The sequence below is a fragment of the Macaca nemestrina genome, chromosome 1, assembly GCF_043159975.1.
Source record: "Macaca nemestrina isolate mMacNem1 chromosome 1, mMacNem.hap1, whole genome shotgun sequence".
NCBI lineage: Eukaryota > Metazoa > Chordata > Mammalia > Primates > Cercopithecidae > Macaca > Macaca nemestrina.
Window position 1 is genome coordinate 221,446,415 of NC_092125.1, and position 21,308 is coordinate 221,467,722.

The window sequence follows — 21,308 nt, forward strand, 5'->3', positions numbered from 1 at the left end:
TTTGCCCAAACCCTCAGTGGTCCTGCCAAGGTCACCTTCTGGCGTAATGAGTCCATGTTTATTACCTGCCGGGTGAGGCCATGCTTCCTTCTCAGTGGCAGCCTTGTCACTGCCCTTCCAGGACTTCCTTAGGGGAGTGACTGTAGCTAGATGGGAGGCTCGGCTTAGCTCCTGTGAACCTTGAGGCTGGAATGGTCCTGTCTATACTACCAGCTGGTGTTAATAATCCTGGCTCTAGACCTAATTGGTGAAGCCAGCTGATTCCTAATGGAGAGCATTCTGGAACATTGTGCACCAAGAGCTCTGCTATTGCCTCTACATTTGCAGGAAATGAACTGGGCTGGTAGGAGGCGGCCTGCTGAAAGTAATATACAAGAAAAACTTCCTAAATACACGTCAATAGACTAATCAGAAGTGGGCTCAGAAACTACTGGTTCACTTAAGAGTAGACCATATGCCTTTAAAAAGTTATATTGTTGGCTGGGGGCAGTGGCTCGCACATGTAATTTCTAGCACTTGAGAGGCCGAGGTGGGAGGATGGCTCGAACCCAGGAGTTCAAGGCCAGCCTGGGCAACATAAGAACAGCCCTACTCTACAAAATTTAAAAAGAAAAATTAGCCAGGTATGGTAGCATGCACCTGTGGTCCCAGCCACTCCGGAGGCTGAGGTGGGAGGATCTCTTGAGCCCAGAAGTTTGAGGCTGCTGTGAGATATGATGGCACTACTGTGCTCTAGCCCGAGAACAAGATCCTGCCTCAGAAAAAGCCAAAAGTTATATTATTAATCTATGTTGTAGTCTTTATCTTTGGGTGGAACCAGGGAGGCCAGTCGTTTCAAGACAAATCACTTTAAATACTGAATTTCTGGTGGCAATTGTTGCATCCCTGTGGCTTGTTTAATGACCATTTGTTCTGCGTTGTTATTCTCTTCTTCCAGATTGTTCTCTGGGGCCGGACTGAGAAATGCCTGAAGGAGACGACGGAGGAGATCCGGCAGATGGGCACTGAGTGCCATTACTTCATCTGCGATGTGGGCAACCGGGAGGAGGTGTACCAGACGGCCAAGGCTGTCCGAGAGAAGGTCTGTAGCCTGGGAGGGTCTGTTCCTAACACAGCTGACCACAGGCTAATTCCGGGCAAAGAGAACATTCTCATGTGGCCTGGAAGAGAGCTCTGCTTATGGCAGAATGGCTTTGTCCAGGGCACCTTTGGGTGCTCTCCCATGAAGCTGGCCCTAGTTACATAGACAGGGATTAGGGTTGATTACGTAACAGGCGTAATCATCTGTTGTTGCCTTGGAACCGTGTGGGTTTCCCTCCAGGACTGTGGTGGGGCAAATGTCCCATTGGCCTCTGGGAAAATCCTTCTCCTGACTCCAGTCATCTGTTTGGACTAAATATATCAGCGAACTCCAAGAGAGGGAAACCCCACCCTGAGTGTTTGGCACATGGTAATGTTAACTGTTTTTATGTCACAGTAACCTCATTTATTATAAATATGCTATGTGCCAGGTACAGCGTGTGCCATAAATTATTTCTGCTCCTCAGAACAGTCCTGGTGTGGCATTAGCCCCATCTCACAAATCAAGACTGGTGCTCAGAGAGGCAGTTCCCTTCCCCAGGCCCTGTGGCTGGTGGTGGTGGGCCAGGCGGCTGCTGGGCCTCTGTGTATACAGGATAACTGGAACTGGGCTGGCAGGAAGTAGCCTGCAGGAAGGAATATCTAAGAAAAACTGGTAAATAACACATCAATTGATTGATCATAAATGGACTCAGAAATTACTCGTTCACTTAGGAGTAGGCCATATCCCTTTTAAAAAGTATACTGGGCCGGGTGCGGTGGCTCACACCTGTAATCCCAGCATTTTGGGAAACTGAGGCAGATGGACCACTTGAGGTCAGAAGAAGACTAGCCTGGCCAACATGGTGAAATCCCGTCTCTACTAAAAATATAAAAATTAGCCAGGCACGGTGGCAGAAGCCTGTAATCCCGGCTATTTGGGAGGCGGTGGCAGGAGCCTATAATCCCGGCTATTTGGGAGGCAGAGGCAGGAGAATTGCTTGAACCCAGGAGGCAGAGTTGGCAGTGAGCCGAGATGGCGCCACTACACTCCAGCCTGGACAACAGAGTGAGACTCCATCTCAAAAACAAATAAACAAACAAACAAACAAAAAACGTATATTGTTGGCCCTGGGCTGGCTGCCCTCATGGCCCCGTGGCCCCCTCTCGCCCGCAGGTGGGTGACATCACCATCCTGGTGAACAATGCCGCCGTGGTCCACGGGAAGAGCCTAATGGACAGTGACGACGATGCCCTCCTCAAGTCCCAACACATCAACACCCTGGGCCAGTTCTGGGTAAGGGCTGTCCCAGGCCAGAGCCAGCCCCCGGTGTGCAGGGAGCCCAGGCAGGATGGAGGGGAGGGGATGCTTGCCAGGGCTTGGGCTCAGGTCAGCAGGGATGTCCACGAACGAGGTGGCCAGACAAGACGAATGACCGGCTCCAGGACGCATCAGACTTTGTGAAATGCGCTCACTGTCCCGGGGCCGGGAGCCCTCAGCCCTCTCCCTCGCAGGAAAGCTCGGGTACTAGAGCATCGTGTGTGTCCAGGGTGGGCTGTTCTCCCCAAAAGAAAGGTGGAGGGGTTGTCAGAGCTGCGGCTGCTCCACCCTAACACTCCATCCACTCTCAGACCACCAAGGCCTTCCTGCCGCGTATGCTGGAGCTGCAGAACGGCCACATCGTGTGCCTCAACTCCGTGCTGGCACTGTCTGCCATCCCCGGTGCCATCGACTACTGCACATCCAAAGCGTCAGCCTTCGCCTTCATGGAGAGCCTGACCCTGGGGCTGCTGGACTGTCCGGGAGTCAGCGCCACCACAGTGCTGCCCTTCCACACCAGCACCGAGATGTTCCAGGGCATGAGAGTCAGGTCAGTGAGCAGGGGACCCACCTCCCCAAGCCATGTTCAGTCAGCCGACTGCAGAAAGAGCTCTGATATAAAAATCAGGCTAGGGCCGGGCGCAGTGGCTCACGCCTGTAATCCCAGCACTTTGGGAGGCCGAGGCGGGCGGATCACAAGGTCAGAAGATCAAGACCATCCTGGCTAACACGGTGAAACCCCGTCTCTACTAAAAATGCAAAAATTAGCCTGGCGCGGTGGCAGGCACCTGTAGTCCCAGCTACTCGGGAGGCTGAGGCAGGAGAATGGCGTGAACCCGGAAGGTGGAGCTTGCAGTGAGCCGAGATCGCGCCACCGCACTCCAGCCTGGGCGACTGAGCAAGACTCTGTCTCAAAAAAAAAAAAAAATCAGGCTAGGCATGGTGGCTCATACCTATAATCCTATTACTTTGGGAGGCCAAGGCAGGCGGGTCGCTTAAGCCCAGCAGTTTGAGACCAGCCCGGGAAACATGGAGAAACCCTGTGTCTACAAAAAAGAAAAAATTAGCTGAGCATGGTGGTGCACACCCAGCTATTCGGGAGCCTGAGGTGGGAGGATCGATTGCTTGAGCCCAGGAAGTTGAGGCTGCAAGTGAGCTGTGATTGTGCGACTGCACTCCAGCCTGGGAGACAGAGTGAGACCCTGTCTCAAAACAAAAAGTCACCAAGGAGCCTCTCCCCTCTGCTTGACGCTGTCTTACCTGGTTCTCGGTCTGCAAGGCAGTGATGCCACAATGGGGAGGGTCCTGCTGCCTGGTTCAGGGAGCTTGTATGAAACTACCAGAGCTACAGGCATGCAGCGGGATGTGCCCAAAGGTCAAAAGAGGGAGATGCACCTCCACAGCCATCGTGCAGGGAGAAGGGAGCTGGAGACGTAGGGTGCATTCCGCCTGGTTCCACCTGTGTGAAGTTCCAAAACAGGCGAAACTGGGTTAGGGTGATGGAAGTCAGACCCGTGGCTGCCCCTGGAGGGCTGGGGGTATAACCTGGGAGGGAGGGCGAGGGAACTGTCAAGACTTTGAGAAATGTTCTCTCTTCTTGATCTCAGCAGTCATTAAATACGTGAAAGTTAATCAAACTGTCTGCTTAAGATTTATACCTTTTGTTGTACGCAAATTATAGCTCAATTTATTTATCTGTTTATTTATTTATTTTTTGAGACGGAGTCTCGGTCTCTCGCCCAGGCTGGAGTGCAGTGGCGCGATCTCGGCTCACTGCAACCTGCACCTCCTGGGTTCAAGTGATTCTCCTGCCTCAGCCTCCCGAGTAGCTAGGATTACAGGCGTGCGCTCGCACCCAGCTAATTGTTATATTTTTATTTTATTTTATTTTTTTTTTTTTTTGAGACGGAGTCTCGCTCTGTCGCCGGGGCTGGAGCGCAGTGGCCGGATTTCAGCTTACTGCAAGCTCCGCCTCCCGGGTTTACGCCATTCTCCTGCCTCAGCCTCCTGTGTAGCTGGGACTACAGGCGCCCGCCACCTCGCCCGGCTAGTTTTTTTGTATTTTTTTAGTAGAGACGGGGTTTCACCGTGTTCGCCAGGATGGTCTCGATCTCCTGACCTCGTGATCCGCCCGTCTCGGCCTCCCAAAGTGCTGGGATTACAGGCTTGAGCCACCGCGCCCGGCCTTGTATTTTTAATAGAGACGGGTTTCACTATGTTGGCCAGGCTGGTCTCAAACTCCCGACCTCAGGTGATCCGTCCGCCTCGGCCTCCCAAAGTGCTGGGATGACAGGCATGAGCCACCATGCCTGGTCATAGCTCAATTTAAACTAAGCAATAGGGGGGTCCCACCACTCCTCCTCCAGACCAGTTAAGTCAAGGGGAACGGGGGACACTGGTCTAGAGCTCATGCCACCTGGGGTGGTGACTCCCTCATAGCTGTGATGCACTCTGTGACATTGGGTCCCATTAGTTACTGCTCTGGCTGATCTGTAAGATGGGGTGACGTGAATGTCTCCGTCATAAGTTCTGCAGTGAGGACAAAATGGAATCTGGCAGGGAACACCGTATGTGGTACATTTTAAGTACCCAATAAACGGCGCTTTAATGATATGCAGTCATGTAGGGGCATGAGGTCATCGATGAATGAAAACCGGGAATTACTCAAATACTATTCTCCCTGGTTTTTTGCAATCCGGCATACAGTGCTTCACTTTCTGAATTATACACTTCAGCTGCTTCCAAAAATGAGGATGACATCGAAGGGTCAGGATGAGAATTCAGTGAGACCGTTTAGTGTAGTGCATGCCACGTGGGAGTCACTCATTCCACCTTATAGTTACTATTAATAGGGACAGTGTGGTATTGGTTGTCGAGAATCAAAAGTACCAGGCTTGGTGGCTCATGACTGTGATCCCAGCACTTTGGGAGGCTGAGGCAGGAGGATTGCTTGAGCCCAGGGAATTAGAAATAATACATGTAACACATCTAGTGCAAAGCCCAGATACTAGATGCTCAATAAGGAGCTGCTGCTTTTATTATTTTTACTAACAATAAACATCTTCATAAATGCATGTTATTAATTTTCCTAGCAGACTGCCTGGTTTGCGTGCAAATTGTCATCAATTCTGAATTTCGAGGAGTCTAGACTAATGGCTACTGATGTTTCCTGTTGGCTTTTCCCCCCCATGGCTTTTTTTTTTTTTTTTTTTTGAGACTGAGTCTGGCTCTGTCGCCCAGGCTGGAGTGCGGTGGCCGGATCTCAGCTCACTGCAAGCTCCGCCTCCCGGGTTCACGCCATTCTCCTGCCTCAGCCTCCCGAGTAGCTGGGACCACAGGCACCCGCCACTTCGCCCGGCTAGTTTTTTGTATTTTTTAGTAGAGACGGAGTTTCACCGTGTTAGCCAGGATGGTCTCGATCTCCTGACCTCGTGATCCGCCCGTCTCGGCCTCCCAAAGTGCTGGGATTACAGGCTTGAGCCACCGCGCCCGGCCCCCCCCCATGGCTTTTGGTTTGGTTTCTTTTCATCTGAGTATACAGAAGATGCCCAATAAATGTGTAGTGCATCAGTGGCAGTCTGCAGTGTTTTTTTTTTTTGCTTTTTTTTTTGAGACAGAGTCTTGCTCCATTGCCCAGGCTGGAGTGCAGTGGCGTGATCTGGGCTCACTGCAAGCTCCGCCTCCCAGGTTCACGCCATTCACCTGCCTCAGCCTCCCAAGTAGTTGGGACTATAGGCGCCCGCCACCACGCCCGGCTAATTTTTTGTATTTTTAGTAGAGACAGTGTTTCACCATGTTAGCCACGATGGTCTCGATCTCCTGACTTCGTGATTCGTCCGCCTCGGCCTCCCAAAGTGCTGGGATTACAGGCGTGAGCCACCGCACCCAGCCGGCAGTCTGCAGTTCTAACTGGGTGTCCTGAGCACAGGAGCAAGCAGGACATTGCAGACATCAAGTTTGTGTGTCTATTTCACCTTCTAGTATAGTTTCCTTTCTATCACTTCAAGAAGGAAATTCAAGGTTTTCCTGCCACATTTTTTCAGAGTGTGAACCCAAACTGCTTGGGGTCAAATCCCAGCTCTGTGTGACGTTGGCCAAGTTACTTGACTTTTCTCTGCTTCAGTTTCCTTACCTCTAAAAAGGGATTCATAATAATAGTATCCCCAGCTGGGCACGGTGGCTCACGCCTGTAATCCCAGCACTTTGGGAGACCAAGGCGGGCAGGTCACCTGAGGTCAGGAGTTCAAGACCAGCCTGGCCAACATGGTGAAACCCTGTCTCTACTAAAAATACAAAAATTAGCCAGGCATGGTGGTGGGTGCCTGTAATCCCAGCTACTCAGGAGGCTGAGGCAGGAGAATCACTTGAACCTGGGAGGTGGAGGTTGCAGTGAGCCGAGATTGCGCCATTGCACTCCAGCCTGGGTGACAGAGCAAGACTCCGTCTCAAAAATGAATAACAATAATAATAATAATAGTATCCCTTTTCATGGGTTAGATGAGCTCCCGTGTGTGAATCATCTGGCCATGCCTGGGAAGTAGCGAGCACTAGGTGAATCTTAGCGATCTATGGTTGTGCAGGGAAGCCCCAAGGGCTCGGCCAGAAGAGTAGTACAAGGAAGATGGGTACCTAACCAACTCCCATTTCCTAAAAGAATAACAAACGGATGAAAGCATTGGTTTCCTCCTACAACCATGCTTAGCAGCTTCCCAGGGTTAAATGGGTTAAATGTGAAGACATGTTTAGGACAAAATGGATGATTTTCCCAGCAAGACTGGCCATGTCAGTGGATGTTGTTGTTTATAAATAGCTATTTATTGAGCCTCTTTTTTTCTTTTCTTTTCTTTTTTCTTTTTTTGAGATGAAGTCTTGCTCTGTCTCCCTGGCTGGAGTGCAGTGGTGTGATCTTGGCTCACTGCAACCTCCGCCTTCCAGGTTCAAGCAATTCTTGTGTCTCAGCCTCTCGAGTAGCTGGGATTACAGGTGCCTGCCTCCATGCCCGGCTAATTTTTGTATTTTTAGTAGAGACAGTGTTTCACCATGTTGCCCAGGCTGGTCTCGAACTCCTGGCCTCAAGTGATCCACCTGCCTCATCCTCCCAAAGTGCTGGGATTACATGCATGAGCCACCGCGCCTGGCCAATTGAGCCTCTTTGATGTACCAGCCATAGAACCATCTGGAGCCACTAAACACTTTACAACTACCGCTGCATTTGGTCCTCACAGCAACCCTGCAAGACAGCTTGTATTCCCATTTTACAGATGAGGGAACTGAGGCTCAGAGAAGCAGAGTTACCTGCTCAAGTCCACACAGCTTGGAACTGGCTAGCTGAGAATGCTTCTTCCGCGAATTTGCACTGCTTCCATGGGAGTTAAGAGCTGTGCCAGTTCCCCGTGTCCCCATTCCACCCACCGTGGAGAGGAAGGAGAAAATCCTGTGCACAGACGTGCTTGAGGCCTCCTCTGTCGGCTTCCCTGGCAGGGGTCTCACCAAGAAGGATTCCCCTCAAGCCCATGGACTTTGGTCTGTCCATCCTGCCTTCCCTTTCCCAAGAGACAGGACAGGCCACAGGTGGAAGCCAGAGAATCCAGACTGCCCACGACACCTGTAGGACTCCAGTATCAGGGAGCTGCCTCAACACGTTCATCTCTGCAGAACCGCAGAGACTGGCCCCTCTTGACCACAGGACTGTGGGCCTCAGAATCACCATCATGGCCAAGCGTGGTAGCTGGGTCCACACCAGTAATCCCAGTGCTTTGGGAGGCTGAGGCAGGGGAATTACTTCAGCCCAGGAGTTGCCAGCCTGGGCAACATGGCAAAACCCCATCTCTACAAAAAAATATAAAAATTATCTGGGCATGGTGTGTGTACCTGTAGTCCCAGCTACTCGGGTGGCTGAGACAGGAGGATCACTTGAGCCCAGAGAGGTAGAGGCTGCAGTGAGCTGTGATCGCGTCACTGCACTCCAGCCTGGGCAACAAAGTGAGACCCTGGACTCAAAAAGAAAAAATAAAAAACGAATCACCATCATGTTGACAAAGGAATTACAGGGCAGGGGGTAAGATCCATGTGCCCTCTGAGGCCAAGCCCCTGTTGGGAGTCCAAGGGCTGCCTGTTGCTCAGGAATGACATCAAACCCAGGTGATTCATCACCCTTAATCTTCCTGGTGCCAGAGCGGATCACAAGCTCTTTGTGGGATTGGGGTCAGAGCCAGCAACATGAGCCCTGCACCTAAAGATCCAGCAGGGGCAGGAAGAGCAGTGAGCAAAGGTGATAGAGCATTGGCCTGGTTTGAATCCTTAACGCCCTACTGACTCAATAGAGCCTCAGTTTCCTTATCTGTAAATCGGGAAAATAATTTGTGCTTGAGTCTGGCAGTTAGGCAACATCATCATTGTTTGGGTCTAGGGTCAGATGCTTCTGAATAGTCATGAGAGGCCCCTGATATTTACTATGCAATCATTCATTCATTCATTTTGAGATCCCACGGAAAGCACCGTGCAAATGTTTGAATCAATGAATCAATGAATGAGTTAGTGAACCAGCAAGCTGAGCCGAAACCATCGCTAGCCGAGCCCCTGCCTCCAGACAGAATGAGCAGGACACATTTGGGAAGCAGCAAGTTCAGTCCTTCAAGTATTTACTGAGCTCCTGCTCTGTATCAGACGCTGCACTAGGTGCAGGGGTTGCAGGGGAATAGGACCGACCAGGCCTCCACCCTCATGGAACTCAATAGTCTGATGGGGGAGACAGGCCACCGACAAGGAAACACCCCAACAAGCAAGGCCTTCCTAGGTGGGGTGAACGCAGTCAAGGAAATTAGCAGGGAACGAGATCAGAGGTTGCTTTGGGTGGACTGGCCTGAGATGTCTCCCAAAGGAGGAGCTGGGAGGAGAGAGCCAGGCCGTCGAGAGAGCTGGCAAAAAGCCCTGATCTGAGAGTGTGATGTGACAAGAACAGAGATGGGCCTGTCCTGAAGGTGCAGAGTGTAGGGAAGAGGACTCAGAAGGACAGCCAGGGCCTGGATTGTGCAGGGCTGTGGAGAGGCCAAGCCCTAGGGCACTGGGAGCCCTTGGAGGACTTGGGAGAATGAGTCCCCGGTGGGTGGGCTAGAAGTCCTTGACTCAAGAAGAGACCCCTGTGTACCTGGAGGAGTGAGGAAATGTGGCACCTGGATGAGTGTGGGGTAGAGGGAGTACTCCAAGCAGGCCTCGAGTCTCTCAGACAGGAAAGGCCAAAGGGTGATCCAGACATGTCAGTCTCATAGAAGCTTCCAGCTAAGCACATGCCTCTCCAGGAGAAACCCACTGTGTCTCTTCCCGTGTTCAGGTTTCCCAACCTCTTTCCCCCACTGAAGCCGGAGACAGTGGCCCGGAGGACAGTGGAAGCTGTGCAGCTCAACCAGGCCCTCCTCCTCCTCCCATGGACGATGCATGCCCTCGTTATCTTAAAAAGGTATGGGGCTGGGAGAGAACGCTCTGGGTCAGTACGTATGTGATCGATTAGTCATGTCTGCTGTGGGCATGAGCATGAGGAGTGGTGGCACATTTGCCGTTGATGTGCTGTACTTACCATGGGGCAGCAGTTCTCAAACTTGTTAGTCACAGGGCCCCTTAGAGTTTTAAAAAGTATGGAGGAACCCAAAGAGCTTTTGTTAATGTGAGTTGTAGCTATCGCTGTTTACTATATTAGAAATTAAAAGCCAGGGCTGGGCGCAGTGGCTCACGCCTGTAATCCCAGCACTTTGGGAGGCCGAGGCAGGTGGATCATGAGGTCAGGAGATAGAGACCATCCTGGCTAAAATGGTGAAACCCCATCTGTACTAAAAATACAAAAAGAAATTAACTGGGCATGGTGGCGGGCACCTGTAGTCCCAGCTACTCGGAAGTCTCAGGCAGGAGAATGGTGTGAACCCGGGAGGCGGAGCTTGCAGTGAGCCGAGATCACGCCACTGCACTCCAGCCTGTGCGCCACTACACTCCAGCCTGTGCGCCACTACACTCCAGCCTGGGCGACAGAGCTAGACTCCATCTCAAAAAAAAAAAGATACTAAAAGCCAGAAAAATGTTATAAGATGTATAGATTTGTTTATAATATTTATTCATTTATAAATAGCCATAACGAACCCATTACATTAATATAAATATATTTTTATGACAACTAGTTATGTATTCTAAAACAAAATAAATGTAGTCAGGAGTGGCATTGTTTTACATCTTTGCAAATCTCTTTGTTTGGCTTAATTGAAGACAATTGGATTCCAGTATGTGCATCTGATTTCAATTTGTTGTGATATCTTGTGTCACATAGCCTCTGGAAAATTCTACCATTCACTAAGAGAATGAAAGTGAAAAGACAAATAACATCTTAGTATTATTACAGAAAACAATTTGGCCAGGCATGGTGGCTCACGCCTGTAATCCCAGCACTTTGGGAGGCCGAGGCAGGCAGATCACCTGAGGTTGGGAGTTCGAGACCAGCCTGAGCAACATGAAGAAACCCTGTCTGTACTAAAAATACAAAAAAATTAGCTGGGTGTGGTGGTGTGTGCCTGTAATCCCAGCTACTTGGGTGGCTGAGGCAGGAAAATCGCTTGAACCCGGGAGGCGGAGGTTGCAGTGAGCTGAGATCGTGCCACTGCACTCCAACCTGGGCAACAAGAATGAAACTCCGTCTCAAAAAAAAAAAAAAAAAAAAAAGCAATTTGACCTCACAGACCCCTGAAGAGATCTCAGGTACCCCCAAGGGTTCCTGGACCTCACTTTGAGAATCACTGTTCTAGAGCCTGTTGGACATAGCCCCTGCCCTCAGGAAGTTTACTGCTAGAGGGAACATGGGGATCTTGATGCCAAGGGCTCGGAATTCACAGAAGCGTCTTAGTACCAGTCAGGTGGGATGCAGCAGGGCAGACACTTGGGGGAGGTAGGCTTTATAAAGGACAGACTCCTCCAGAATTTGCCTGGCAGCCTAGTCCTATTCCCCTAGAACTTTCCAGACTTTGCCGCAAACCCTTCCCCTCCCAGTCCCACACTCAGTTTTCTTGGGCCTCTTAGTACAGCGGGAGATCCTTGTCCCTGGAGCCACAGGTGACCATGAGCTCTTGGCTCCCCTGGGGCTCTGGCCCCCACATGACTGAACCCCTTTGACCCGGAAGGCCTTTTCAGGAACGGAAGCCCCCAAGTGCCAGGCTGGCCCCTGCTCTCGTGCGACAGGCACTCCCAGGAGAGCCAACTTCTGCCCTGGCTGCCGGGATACGGTGAGTCCCAGTTGAGAGGCTGCTCCAACACACTCAGGGCACAGAAACCTCGAAACCGAGGGGCAAGCCCGATCAGCCCTCTCTTCCCCAAACTCAAAGCCCTTTCAGAGGCACAGGGAAGGGGGCACCCAGGGGCATCCAGTCCACGCGTCGGCCTCCCTCAGTCCATCCTGACCTCGGGTCTGAGATGCTCCTCGGCCGTCTTTAGGAGCCCCTAGTTGATCAGGGGCTCAGGTCCTCACTGAGGCCAGGCTGCCACCCTCCACCTCAGGGGAGCTTCTTAGAAGCCTTCCAGAGCTTTCTAGAGAAAAATTGGTCTAGAAAACCTCAGCACTCTCCACAGTAAGCCCTCAGCCTTATTTTCCAACCTTCCCCACAACTACTTTTCAACAGGAAGGAGGAGCCACCCACCTCCCCGTTCTCTGAACTGCATCCCTCCTCACCTTCCCCAGGAGAAAGCAAGGCTCAACTCTAATGCCACCACCCCCAGGAAGCCTTCCAGATTGCTCCAGCTAGAAGTGAACCTTTTTCATCTTGTACTTAGAGCGGGCCAGGACCCTTCGGTTTGAGTCACCAGACAGCCTGAGGGCCCTCTCTATGCCGGGCCCATGCAAGGGGGATCAGAGATAAAATACCCGCCATGAAGGCCCCCACAGGCTTGACAAGTAAACGGGCAAGGACTACACCAGTGCTTGCTGGGGAAGCACCGGGGCTCCTGGTTGCACGAGGAGAAGCCTGAGGGTGAGCCCAGGACGCTTCCCTGGAGGATGTGACACCCAAATCCAATCTGATTCCTCAGATCCACACGATCATCTCTGTGGAATCGAGGGCAGTTGGGATTGAAGAATCTCTGAGCTGCCTGTGGGCACCAGGATGCTAAGAGCTTGGTTTTGAAAGTGTGTGTGTATGAAGGGAGAGAAGGTCAGCACTCCCCTTGACAAGGAACACACACAGGTTAAGCCATTGTCACCTACTTAGTGGCATCTAACCACCATTTGTTTTTAATGGGTACAAAAAATAGACCGAATAAAAATAAGTCTTTGATAGCACAACAGGGTGACTATAGTTAATAGTAATTTACTTATACATTTAAAAATAACTAAAAAGGCCAGGTGCAGTGGTTCACGCCTAAAATCCCAGCACTTTGGGAGGCCGAGGTGGGCGAATCACCTGAGGTCAGGAGTTCAAAACCAGCCTGGCCAACATGACAAAACCCTGTCTCTCCTAAAAATACAGAAATTAGGCAGGCATGGTGGCGCATGCCTGTAATTCCAGCTACTCGGGAGGCTGAGGCAGGAAAATCACTTGAACCCAGGAGGCAGAGGTTGCAGTGAGCCCAGATCGTGCCACTGCACTCCAGCCTGGGCGACAGAGTGAGACTGTCTCAAAAATAAATAAATAAGTAAATAAATAAACATAAAAATAACTAAAAGTATAGTTGGATTATTTGTAACACAACAGATAAATGCTTGAGGTGATGGATACCCCATTTACATTGATGTAATTATATACATTTGCATGCCTGTGTCAAAGCATTTCATGTACCCCATAAATATTTATACCTACTGTGTACCCACAAAAATTAAAAATAAATAATGAACTCTGTTTCAGAATCTAGGAAAAAGATAAAAAATTTAAATAAAAAAAAATTGCTCTTACCACCCACTCTCTGCCTTTTTAAAACATATATTTTAAAAAGAATTTGTGTGTTTGTGTGTGTGTGTGTGTGTGTGTGTGTGTGATAGAGTTTTACTCTTGTCGCCCAGGCTGGAGTGCAATGGCACGATCTCGGCTCACTGCAACCTCTGCCTCCCATGTCAAGCAATTCTCCTGCCTCAGTCTCCCGAGTAGCTGGGATTACAGGTGCCTACCACCATGCTCGGCTTTTTGTATTTTTAGTAGAGATGGGGTTTTGCCATGTTGGCCAGGCTGTTCTCGAACTCCTGAGGTGATCCACCCACCTTGGCCTCCCAAATTACTGAGATTACAGGCGTGAGCTACCACGCCCGGCCTGGAAAGGATTTTTGAGACAGGGTCTGGCTCTGCCACCCAGGCTGGAATGCAGCAGTACAATCTCAGCTCACTTCAACCTCCGCCTCTTGGGTTCAAGCCATCCTCCCACCTCAGCCTCCCCAGTAGCTAGGACTATAGGCACATGCCACCATACCCAGCTAATTTTTGTATATTTTTGTAGAGACAGGGTTTCACCATGTTGCCCAGGCTGGTCTTGAATTCCTGGGCTCAAGCGATCTGCCCACCTCGGCCTCCCAAAGTGCTTGGATTACAGGCATGAGCCACCATGCCCAGGCTCCCACTGCCTTTTTAACAGCTGCTTATCCACTTACTTGAAAGCTCTTCCCCTGGGGAGGGTGGGGATTTGGGGAGAAACTGGTGTGTGGCTTGGGGGGGTGGGGAGTACCCTCTGCTGCCCCATCTCACATGGCCACCAGCGACCGAGCCCCTGGATCCTGCCCCGCTGACCATCGCTGACCATCGCTGTTTTCTTTCCTTCCTCCCACTCCAGCATACTCCCACAGGCTGCACTTGAGGAGATCCACAAATTCTCAGGAACCTACACCTGTATGAACACTTTCAAAGGGCGGACATAGAGACAGGACGAAGACATGCCTGAGGAGTCACGGAGTTCGGGGGCCACAGCACCTGGGCACACACCCGAGCGCCTGTCCGTTGACACGCTTCTGCTGGGTGAGCAGGACAGCTCCTGTCCTCAGCGAAGAATCTGGCTGCCCCTGGGCCAGTCCCAGGACCTTTGCACAGGACTGATGGGTGTAACTGACCCCCACGGGGAGGCAGGAAGCCAGCCAGTAGCCACCTTGACACTTTTGTACATTTCCAGTTCCGTAGAGTTTATCGTTCAATTGCTTCTCAAGTCTCACCAGCCTCAGCAGTGTGCATAGACCATTTCCAGGAGGGTCTGTCCCCAGATGCTCTGCCTCCCGTTCCAAAACCCACTCATCCTCAGCTTGCGCAAACTGGTTGAACGGCAAGAATGAAAAATAAAGAGAGATGGCTTTTGTGAGTTCCTTTGTTCAAATCTTTGGTGGGCAGTTGGGAGGGAGCCAGTCCCAACCACTAAACTCCATCCTTTGAGAGATAATTGGTCTGTTCAAGGTCCCCAACTGCCAAGGGTGGAGAGAAGGGGGCCGAAATCAGGAGACAAAGTGTAGCCCAGGCCTACGGGCAGAGAGAGGTGCCTGGTTCCTTGCCCACTCGGCCAGGCCCCTCCCAGCAGCCATGGGAGGGTTGAGGCCGCTTTTTCTCCCTGGTGTGACCTGTATGAACCAGTCTGCAGAGAGCTGGCCACAGCTGGAGATGCCCTCTGTCCTGCCATGGCACCACCAGCCCCCAGGCCATCAACTCAGGACAACAAAACCAGTCTTTATGGAGCACCCACTGTCTACCCAGGGTGTGTGTGGTGCAGATAGGGGAATGTTGCTGAGAAGACTACCAGTACAAGAAGCCAATAATCTGGTTAGGAAAGGATCATAAGTCACCAGAAACGCAGTGACAACTCCTCACCATCAGGTCAGTGCTGAGGGGTGCTACAGACCGAGTCCCATTGATCACAGGGGCAGGGGGAGGTCTGGAGTGGCAGAAGAGATTGGCACAGGTTCCATCAATGGGGGCAAAGTCACGGCCAAAACGACCTAGTAGAGATGCGCCCTGCTTCCCCCAGAGTGCACGCTTTCTGCTGCCACAAGCTTAGTAAACCTCACCTTGGACAGTGGGGAAGAGAGTGGGCCGTGTCGTTTCATATGAAGTAGCCTCCATTCATACAGCTCTTGCAGGTGGATGCCAGGGTGGCAGGAGGGGAACAGGCAAGGTCCCCGGGAGGTGAAGGAGGTCACAGCCCTCTGACTCAACCCAGGAGCTTTCCCAAGAGTCACATAAAGTCTTAACCTACATGTAAACCTCAGGCTGAACCCTCCCAACTTAGAGAATATTAGACACAGCTCAGGTGATCATCAATCTGGTCTATGTGCAGAAATGCCAAGTCATAATTATAGCCATGCTTTTTTTCTTTTTTCTTTTTTTCGACATGGGATTTCGCTCTGTCTCCCAGGCTGGAGTGTGGAGTGGAGTGGCACAATCATGGCTCACTGCAGCCTCAACCTCTCGGGCTCAAACAATCCTCTACCTCAGCCTCCAGAGTAGCTGGGACTGCAGGTGCACGCCACCACGCCCAACTGTTTTTCTTTTTCGTAGAGACAGGGGTCTTGCTCTGTTGTCCAGGCTGGTCTTGAACTCCTAGGCTCAAGCAATCCTCCTCCCTCAGCCTCCCAAACTGCTGGGATTACTGGTGTGAGCTACCACACCTGGCCTGTAGCCACTCTTGATTGAGTACCTAGAATGGAGGCTAGTCCCCAGGCATAACGTTTTAACTGTTCATTATCCATGCCACTTGGCAGCAGCTGAAGACCAAAAAAACACAACTCCGAGACTGCGCTGGAGACTTCCAACAGCCTTGATGTGGAGCAGCCAGAATGTGACGCCCCAGTTTCAGTGGCTTCCAACAATGAAGGTTTCTGCCTTATTATTGCTACTTGTCCTTCAAGAATAGCTACGGGTGTGCTCCGTGTCATCTTCACTCTGAAACTCAAGCCGACCGGGGGCCTCAGGGAGGATGCCTTGTGGCACAGGGTAGACATACCTGGTGAACTGTGCACTGGCTCTTGAGGTTTCTGCCTGGAAACAACACCGTCACTTGTGCTCACCTTTCATTGGCCGGAGCAGGTCACATGGTGGAGCCTGCTATTAACATAGCAGGAAATACAATCCTGCGTGGAGACACAGTCCCTAGTTCTGAACCAGGCTGCCACGCCAGAGAAGAAGACATCATGAGCAAAAGTTAAAATACAGGTTGAGGACAGAGGGAAGCAGATGGATGGCTTCCAACTGCAAGCCCAAGGACATAGTGACTTTTGGGAGGGCACAGAAGGTGCTAAGGAGAGCCCTAACAAGGCAACTGTCAGTGTTTACCTCACGCTACACTTGTTTAGGATCTCACTCTGTTGCCCAGGCTGGAGTACAGTGGCACGATCATGGCCACTGCAGCCTCCACCTTCCAGGCTCAAGCAGTTCTCCCATCTCAGCCTCCTGAGTAGCTGAGACTACAGGCATGCGCCACCACGCCTGGCTCACTTATTCACTTTTCGTAAAGATAGGATCTCGCTATGTTGCCCAGGCTAGTCTGGAATTCCTGGCTCAAGCAATCCTTCTGCCTTGGCTTCCCAAAGGAAAGCTGGGAGTACAGGTGTGAGCCACTGCACCCGGCCCACACTAACCTTTTGAAAAGTGGTATTATGAAGCCTATTCCGTAAATGAGAAGACACTCAGCAGGGGAAACCCTTGCACAGGTTAGTGGGCTTGTGAGCACTGGAGCCAGATTTTTTTTTTTTTTTTTTAAGAGAGATAGGGTGTTTATCTGTTGTCCAGACTTGAGTGCAGTGGCACAATCATAGCTCACTGCAATCTGGAACTCCTGGGCTCAAGAGATCTAGAACCAGCTCTGCCTGACCCCCTAGTCCCCTTGCTGACTACAGTACCAGGCAACAGCAAATGATGAGACCCCAAGCCAGGACCTATCTCCTTTTTGGTCCTTGAGGACATGTTACCAAAGTATGGGGGGGTTGCTAAAGAGGTCCTCCTGGAATGTCCACACCCACCTATCGCCCCACCTGTAGTGTGTCTAGACACAAGTGAGCCCACAGGGCAGATGCCTCTCACTGGCTCTCCCAGGAAACAGATTGGGGATAAGCATGTCTCAGTGGGCAGGGATAAATGAGGAGGATGAAGTAGGGGTCTTGTGTTAGTCCCGATTTTTCTGACCATCCTTGAGCTGCAGACCCTCATGGTGTGGCCCCAGCCCAGCCTTTTGGAGAGGATTTGACTCCTGAAGTTTCCATGAAATTGCATTTAGCCTGCAGGCCAGGAGTGCAGCAAGGATCCCTGAAGTCTGATTGGACTCTGGGAGTTGCAAGCCCCGCCAGCCCTCCCCAGTTGCACTGAGAACCAATCACTGTGTTAGCAGAGTGGGACCCTGGCTTCCCAGAGCCCCAGGGACTTCTGACAGCAGGGCAGGGCCTGGTCCCACCCCACCCCCTCCCTCTCAGCCAGGAGCTTTCAGTCTTTTTCTGGATCTTTTCCCAGAGGAACCAAAAGAAAAAGCATTAGGCAGAATCCCAGGAGGCTCCATTCTGGTCCCTCTCCCAGATGGTTTGGCACTCAGAGAGCCTTGAGAGTGAGAGTGGAGAGCTAATTCTGTCCTTAGCTTGGCCATGCAAAGAAGAGTGACAAGTGCCAAACCCCTAAGGGGCAGGATGGGGCAGGCCAGCCCTGGGAAGAGGACTTGGGTCCTGGGAAATAACCTCGTTGCCATGCTTAGGGTTCCTCCCCATCCCCAAGGAAAACCAGATTGGAGGTAGGGATCCAGCCCAGGGAGGCACCAGATCCAAGCCCCATGCTGGCACCATTCCAGGGGCCTGGGCTATCTGGCCTGGTGAATGGTCAGGAATTGAGTCTGTGGCCACTTCCCCGCTCCCAGGGGACAGAATGCTTTGACAAATGGACTTTCTTCCTCTTGAGCCAAACTGATGTCTGGGAGGGATCAAGGTGACAGAAAGCTCCTGGGCTGATCACACGGAGAGACTGCCTGATGAGACAGATAACCCTTGCCCCTGGGGACGTCCCAGTTCAGTGGGGATCGAAAAAGAAGCCATGTCACAAATACAGGAACCCCACTGCCCCAGTCCTGATCAGCACAGAGGGAAGAAGATGGTTGTGGGTTGTGGACAAGGGGATCATCTATGGTGAGAAGCAACCCCCACCCACCACAGCACATCTGAGACTTCTGACCCTGAGGGGTCTTCTCTGATATTCAGGAGAGGCCTTCCAGGGGAAGCAGGTCTGTGATAAGAAGCCAGAGGTCTATGCCTATGAAGAGGGCTTCTATATATGGGCACCCCTCACTTGAGGAAAAGCCAGGAGGTGACAAATGTCCCTTGTATTAGTTCATGCTCACACTGCTATAAAGAACTAGCCAAGACTGGGTAATTTGTAAAGAAAAGAGGTTTAATGGGCTCACGGTTCCACAGACTGTATAGGAAGCATGGCTGAGGAGGCCTCAGGAACCTTACCTTCGGGAATCATGGCAGAGGCAAAGGGGAAGTAATCACATCTTCACATGGCCAGCAGGAGAGAGACAGAAGGGGTGAGTGCCATATGCTTTTAAACAACCAGAGCTCATGAGAACTTACCCACTATCACAAGAATAGGGAGGGAGAAATCTGCCCTTGTGATTCAATCACCTCCCACCAGGTGCCTCCCCCAACATAGGGGATTACAATTCAACATGAGATTTGGGTGGGGACACGGAGCCAAAACACATAATTCCATCCCTGGCCTCTCCCAAATCTTATGTCTTTCTCATATTTCAAAACCAATTATGCCTTTCCAACAGTCCCCCAAAGTCTTAACTCATTCTAGCATTAACTCAAAAGTCCAAATCCAAAGTCTCATCTGAGACAAAGCAAGTCCCTTCTGCCTATGAGCCTGTAAATCAAAAACAAGTTAGTTACTTCCATGATACAATGGAGGTACAGGCATTGGGTAAATGCTCCCATTCCAAAGGGGATAAATGGGCCAAAATAAAGGGGCTACAGACCCCACGCAAGTCCAAAACCCAGTTGGGCAGTCATTAAATCTTAAAGGTTCAAAATAGTCTCCTTGGACTCCATGTATCACATCCAGGCCACAATGACACAAGGAGCAGGCTCCCAAGGCCAGGCCTTGGGCAGCTCCACCCCTGGTGGCTCTGCAGAGTACAGGCCCAACAGCTGCTTCCACAGGCTGGTGTCGAGTGCCTATGGTTTTTCCAGGCACACAGTGAAAGCTGTTGGTGGATCTACCATTTTGGGGTCAGGAGGACAGTGGCCCTCTTCTCACAGCTCCACTAGGTAGTGCCCTAGTGGGGACTCTGTGTGGGGGATACAACCCCATATTTCCCCCTCTGCACTACTATAGTAGAGGTTCTCCATGAGGGCTTCACCTCTCCAGCAGACTTCTCTCTGGACATCCAGGTGTTCCATACATCCTCTGAAATCTAAGTGGAGGCTCCCAAGCCTCAACTCTTGCCCTCTGCACACCCATAAGCCTAATACCATGTGAAAGCTGCCAAGGCTTGGGGTTTGCACCCACTGAAGCAATGGCCCAAGCTGTACATTGGCCCCTTTTAGCCACAGCTGGAGCTGGAGCAGCTGGATGCAGGGCATCATGTCCCAAGGCACCAGGGCTCTGGAGTTGACCCACAAAACCATTTTTCTCTCCTAGGCCTCCAGGCATATGATGGAAGGGCTGTGCAAAGGTCTCCGACATGCCCCAGAGGCATTTTCCCCATTATCTTGGCTATTAACATTTATTTCCTCTTTACTTAAGCAAATTTCTACAGCCTTGAATCTACCCCCACACACACACACCAAAAAAATGGGTTTTTCTTTTCTACCACATGATCAGGCTGCAAATTTTCCTAACTTTTATGTTCTGCTTCCCTCTTAAATACAAGTTGCAATTTCAGATCATCTCTTTGTGAACACATATGAGCATATGCAGTTAGAAGCAGCTAGGTCACTTCTTGAATGCTTTGCTGCTTGGCAACTTCTTCTGCTAGATACTTTAAATCATCTCTCTCAAGCTCAAAGTTCCACAGATCCCTAGAGCAGGGACACAATGCTGCCAGTCTCTTTGCTAAAGTACAGCAAGAGTGACCTTTCCAATTCCCAGTAAGCTCCTGCTCTCCATCTGAGACCACCTCAGCTTAGACTTTACTGTCCATATCACTACTAGCATTTTGGTCACAATCATTCAACAAATATCTAGGAAGTTCCAAACTTTCCCTCATCTTCCTGTCTTCTTCTGAGCCTTCCAAACTATTCCAACCTCTGCTTATTACTCAGTTCCAAAGTCACTTCCACATTTTCAGGTATCTTTATAACAATGGCCTACTTGTCTGGCATCAATTTTAGTGCCATTCTCACACTGCTGTAAAGAACTACCTGAGACTATATAATTTATAAAGAAAAGAGATTGGGGCCGGGCGCGGTGGCTCAAGCCTGTAATCCCAGCACTTTGGGAGGCCGAGACGGGCGGATCACGAGGTCAGGAGATCGAGACCATCCTGGCAAACACCGTGAAACCCCGTCTCTACTAAAAATACAAAAAACTAGCCGGGCGAGGTGGCGGGCGCCTGTAGTCCCAGCTACTCGGGAGGCTGAGGGCGGAGAATGGCGTAAACCCGGGAGGCGGAGCTTGCAGTGAGCTGAGATCCGGCCACTGCACTCCAGCCCGGGCTACAGAGCAAGACTCTGTCTCAAAAAAAAAAAAAAAAAAAAAGAAAGAAAAGAGATTTAATTAACTCATAGTTCCACAGGCTGTACAAGAGGCATGGTGGGGGAGGCCTCAGGAAATGTACAATCATGGTGGAAGGGTGAAAGGGAAGCAAGCACATATTCACATGGCAGCAGGAGAGAGAGCAAAGAGGGAAGGGGTACTTTTTTTTTTTTTTTTTGAGACAGAGTCTCACTCTGTCACCCAGGCTGGAGTGCAATGGTGCAATCTCGGCTCACTGCAACCTCTGCCTCTCAGGTTCAAGCGAT

General features: G+C 51.0%; 1 protein-coding gene and 1 pseudogene across 7 annotated transcripts in view; both read left to right on the forward strand.

Moving 5' to 3' along the window:
• Positions 1–14,677, forward strand: part of LOC105473180 (dehydrogenase/reductase 3) — a 53,957-nt gene extending 39,280 nt beyond the window's left edge. For 6 of the 7 annotated variants that reach the window (XM_071100466.1, XM_011726837.3, XM_024790142.2 and 3 more), the window contains exons 2-6: positions 938–1,081; positions 2,237–2,356; positions 2,692–2,930; positions 9,711–9,836; positions 14,162–14,677. In XM_071100466.1, the coding sequence (XP_070956567.1) occupies positions 998–1,081; positions 2,237–2,356; positions 2,692–2,930; positions 9,711–9,836; positions 14,162–14,246 (654 nt within the window). In that variant the 5' untranslated portion in view covers positions 938–997 and the 3' untranslated portion in view covers positions 14,247–14,677. The remainder of the gene's footprint in view (positions 1–937; positions 1,082–2,236; positions 2,357–2,691; positions 2,931–9,710; positions 9,837–14,161) is intronic. The other variant, XM_011726838.3, reaches the window with a different exon arrangement.
• LOC112425132 (U6atac minor spliceosomal RNA) lies at positions 12,536–12,637 on the forward strand (annotated as a pseudogene).
• Positions 14,678–21,308: the final 6,631 nt, after the last annotated feature.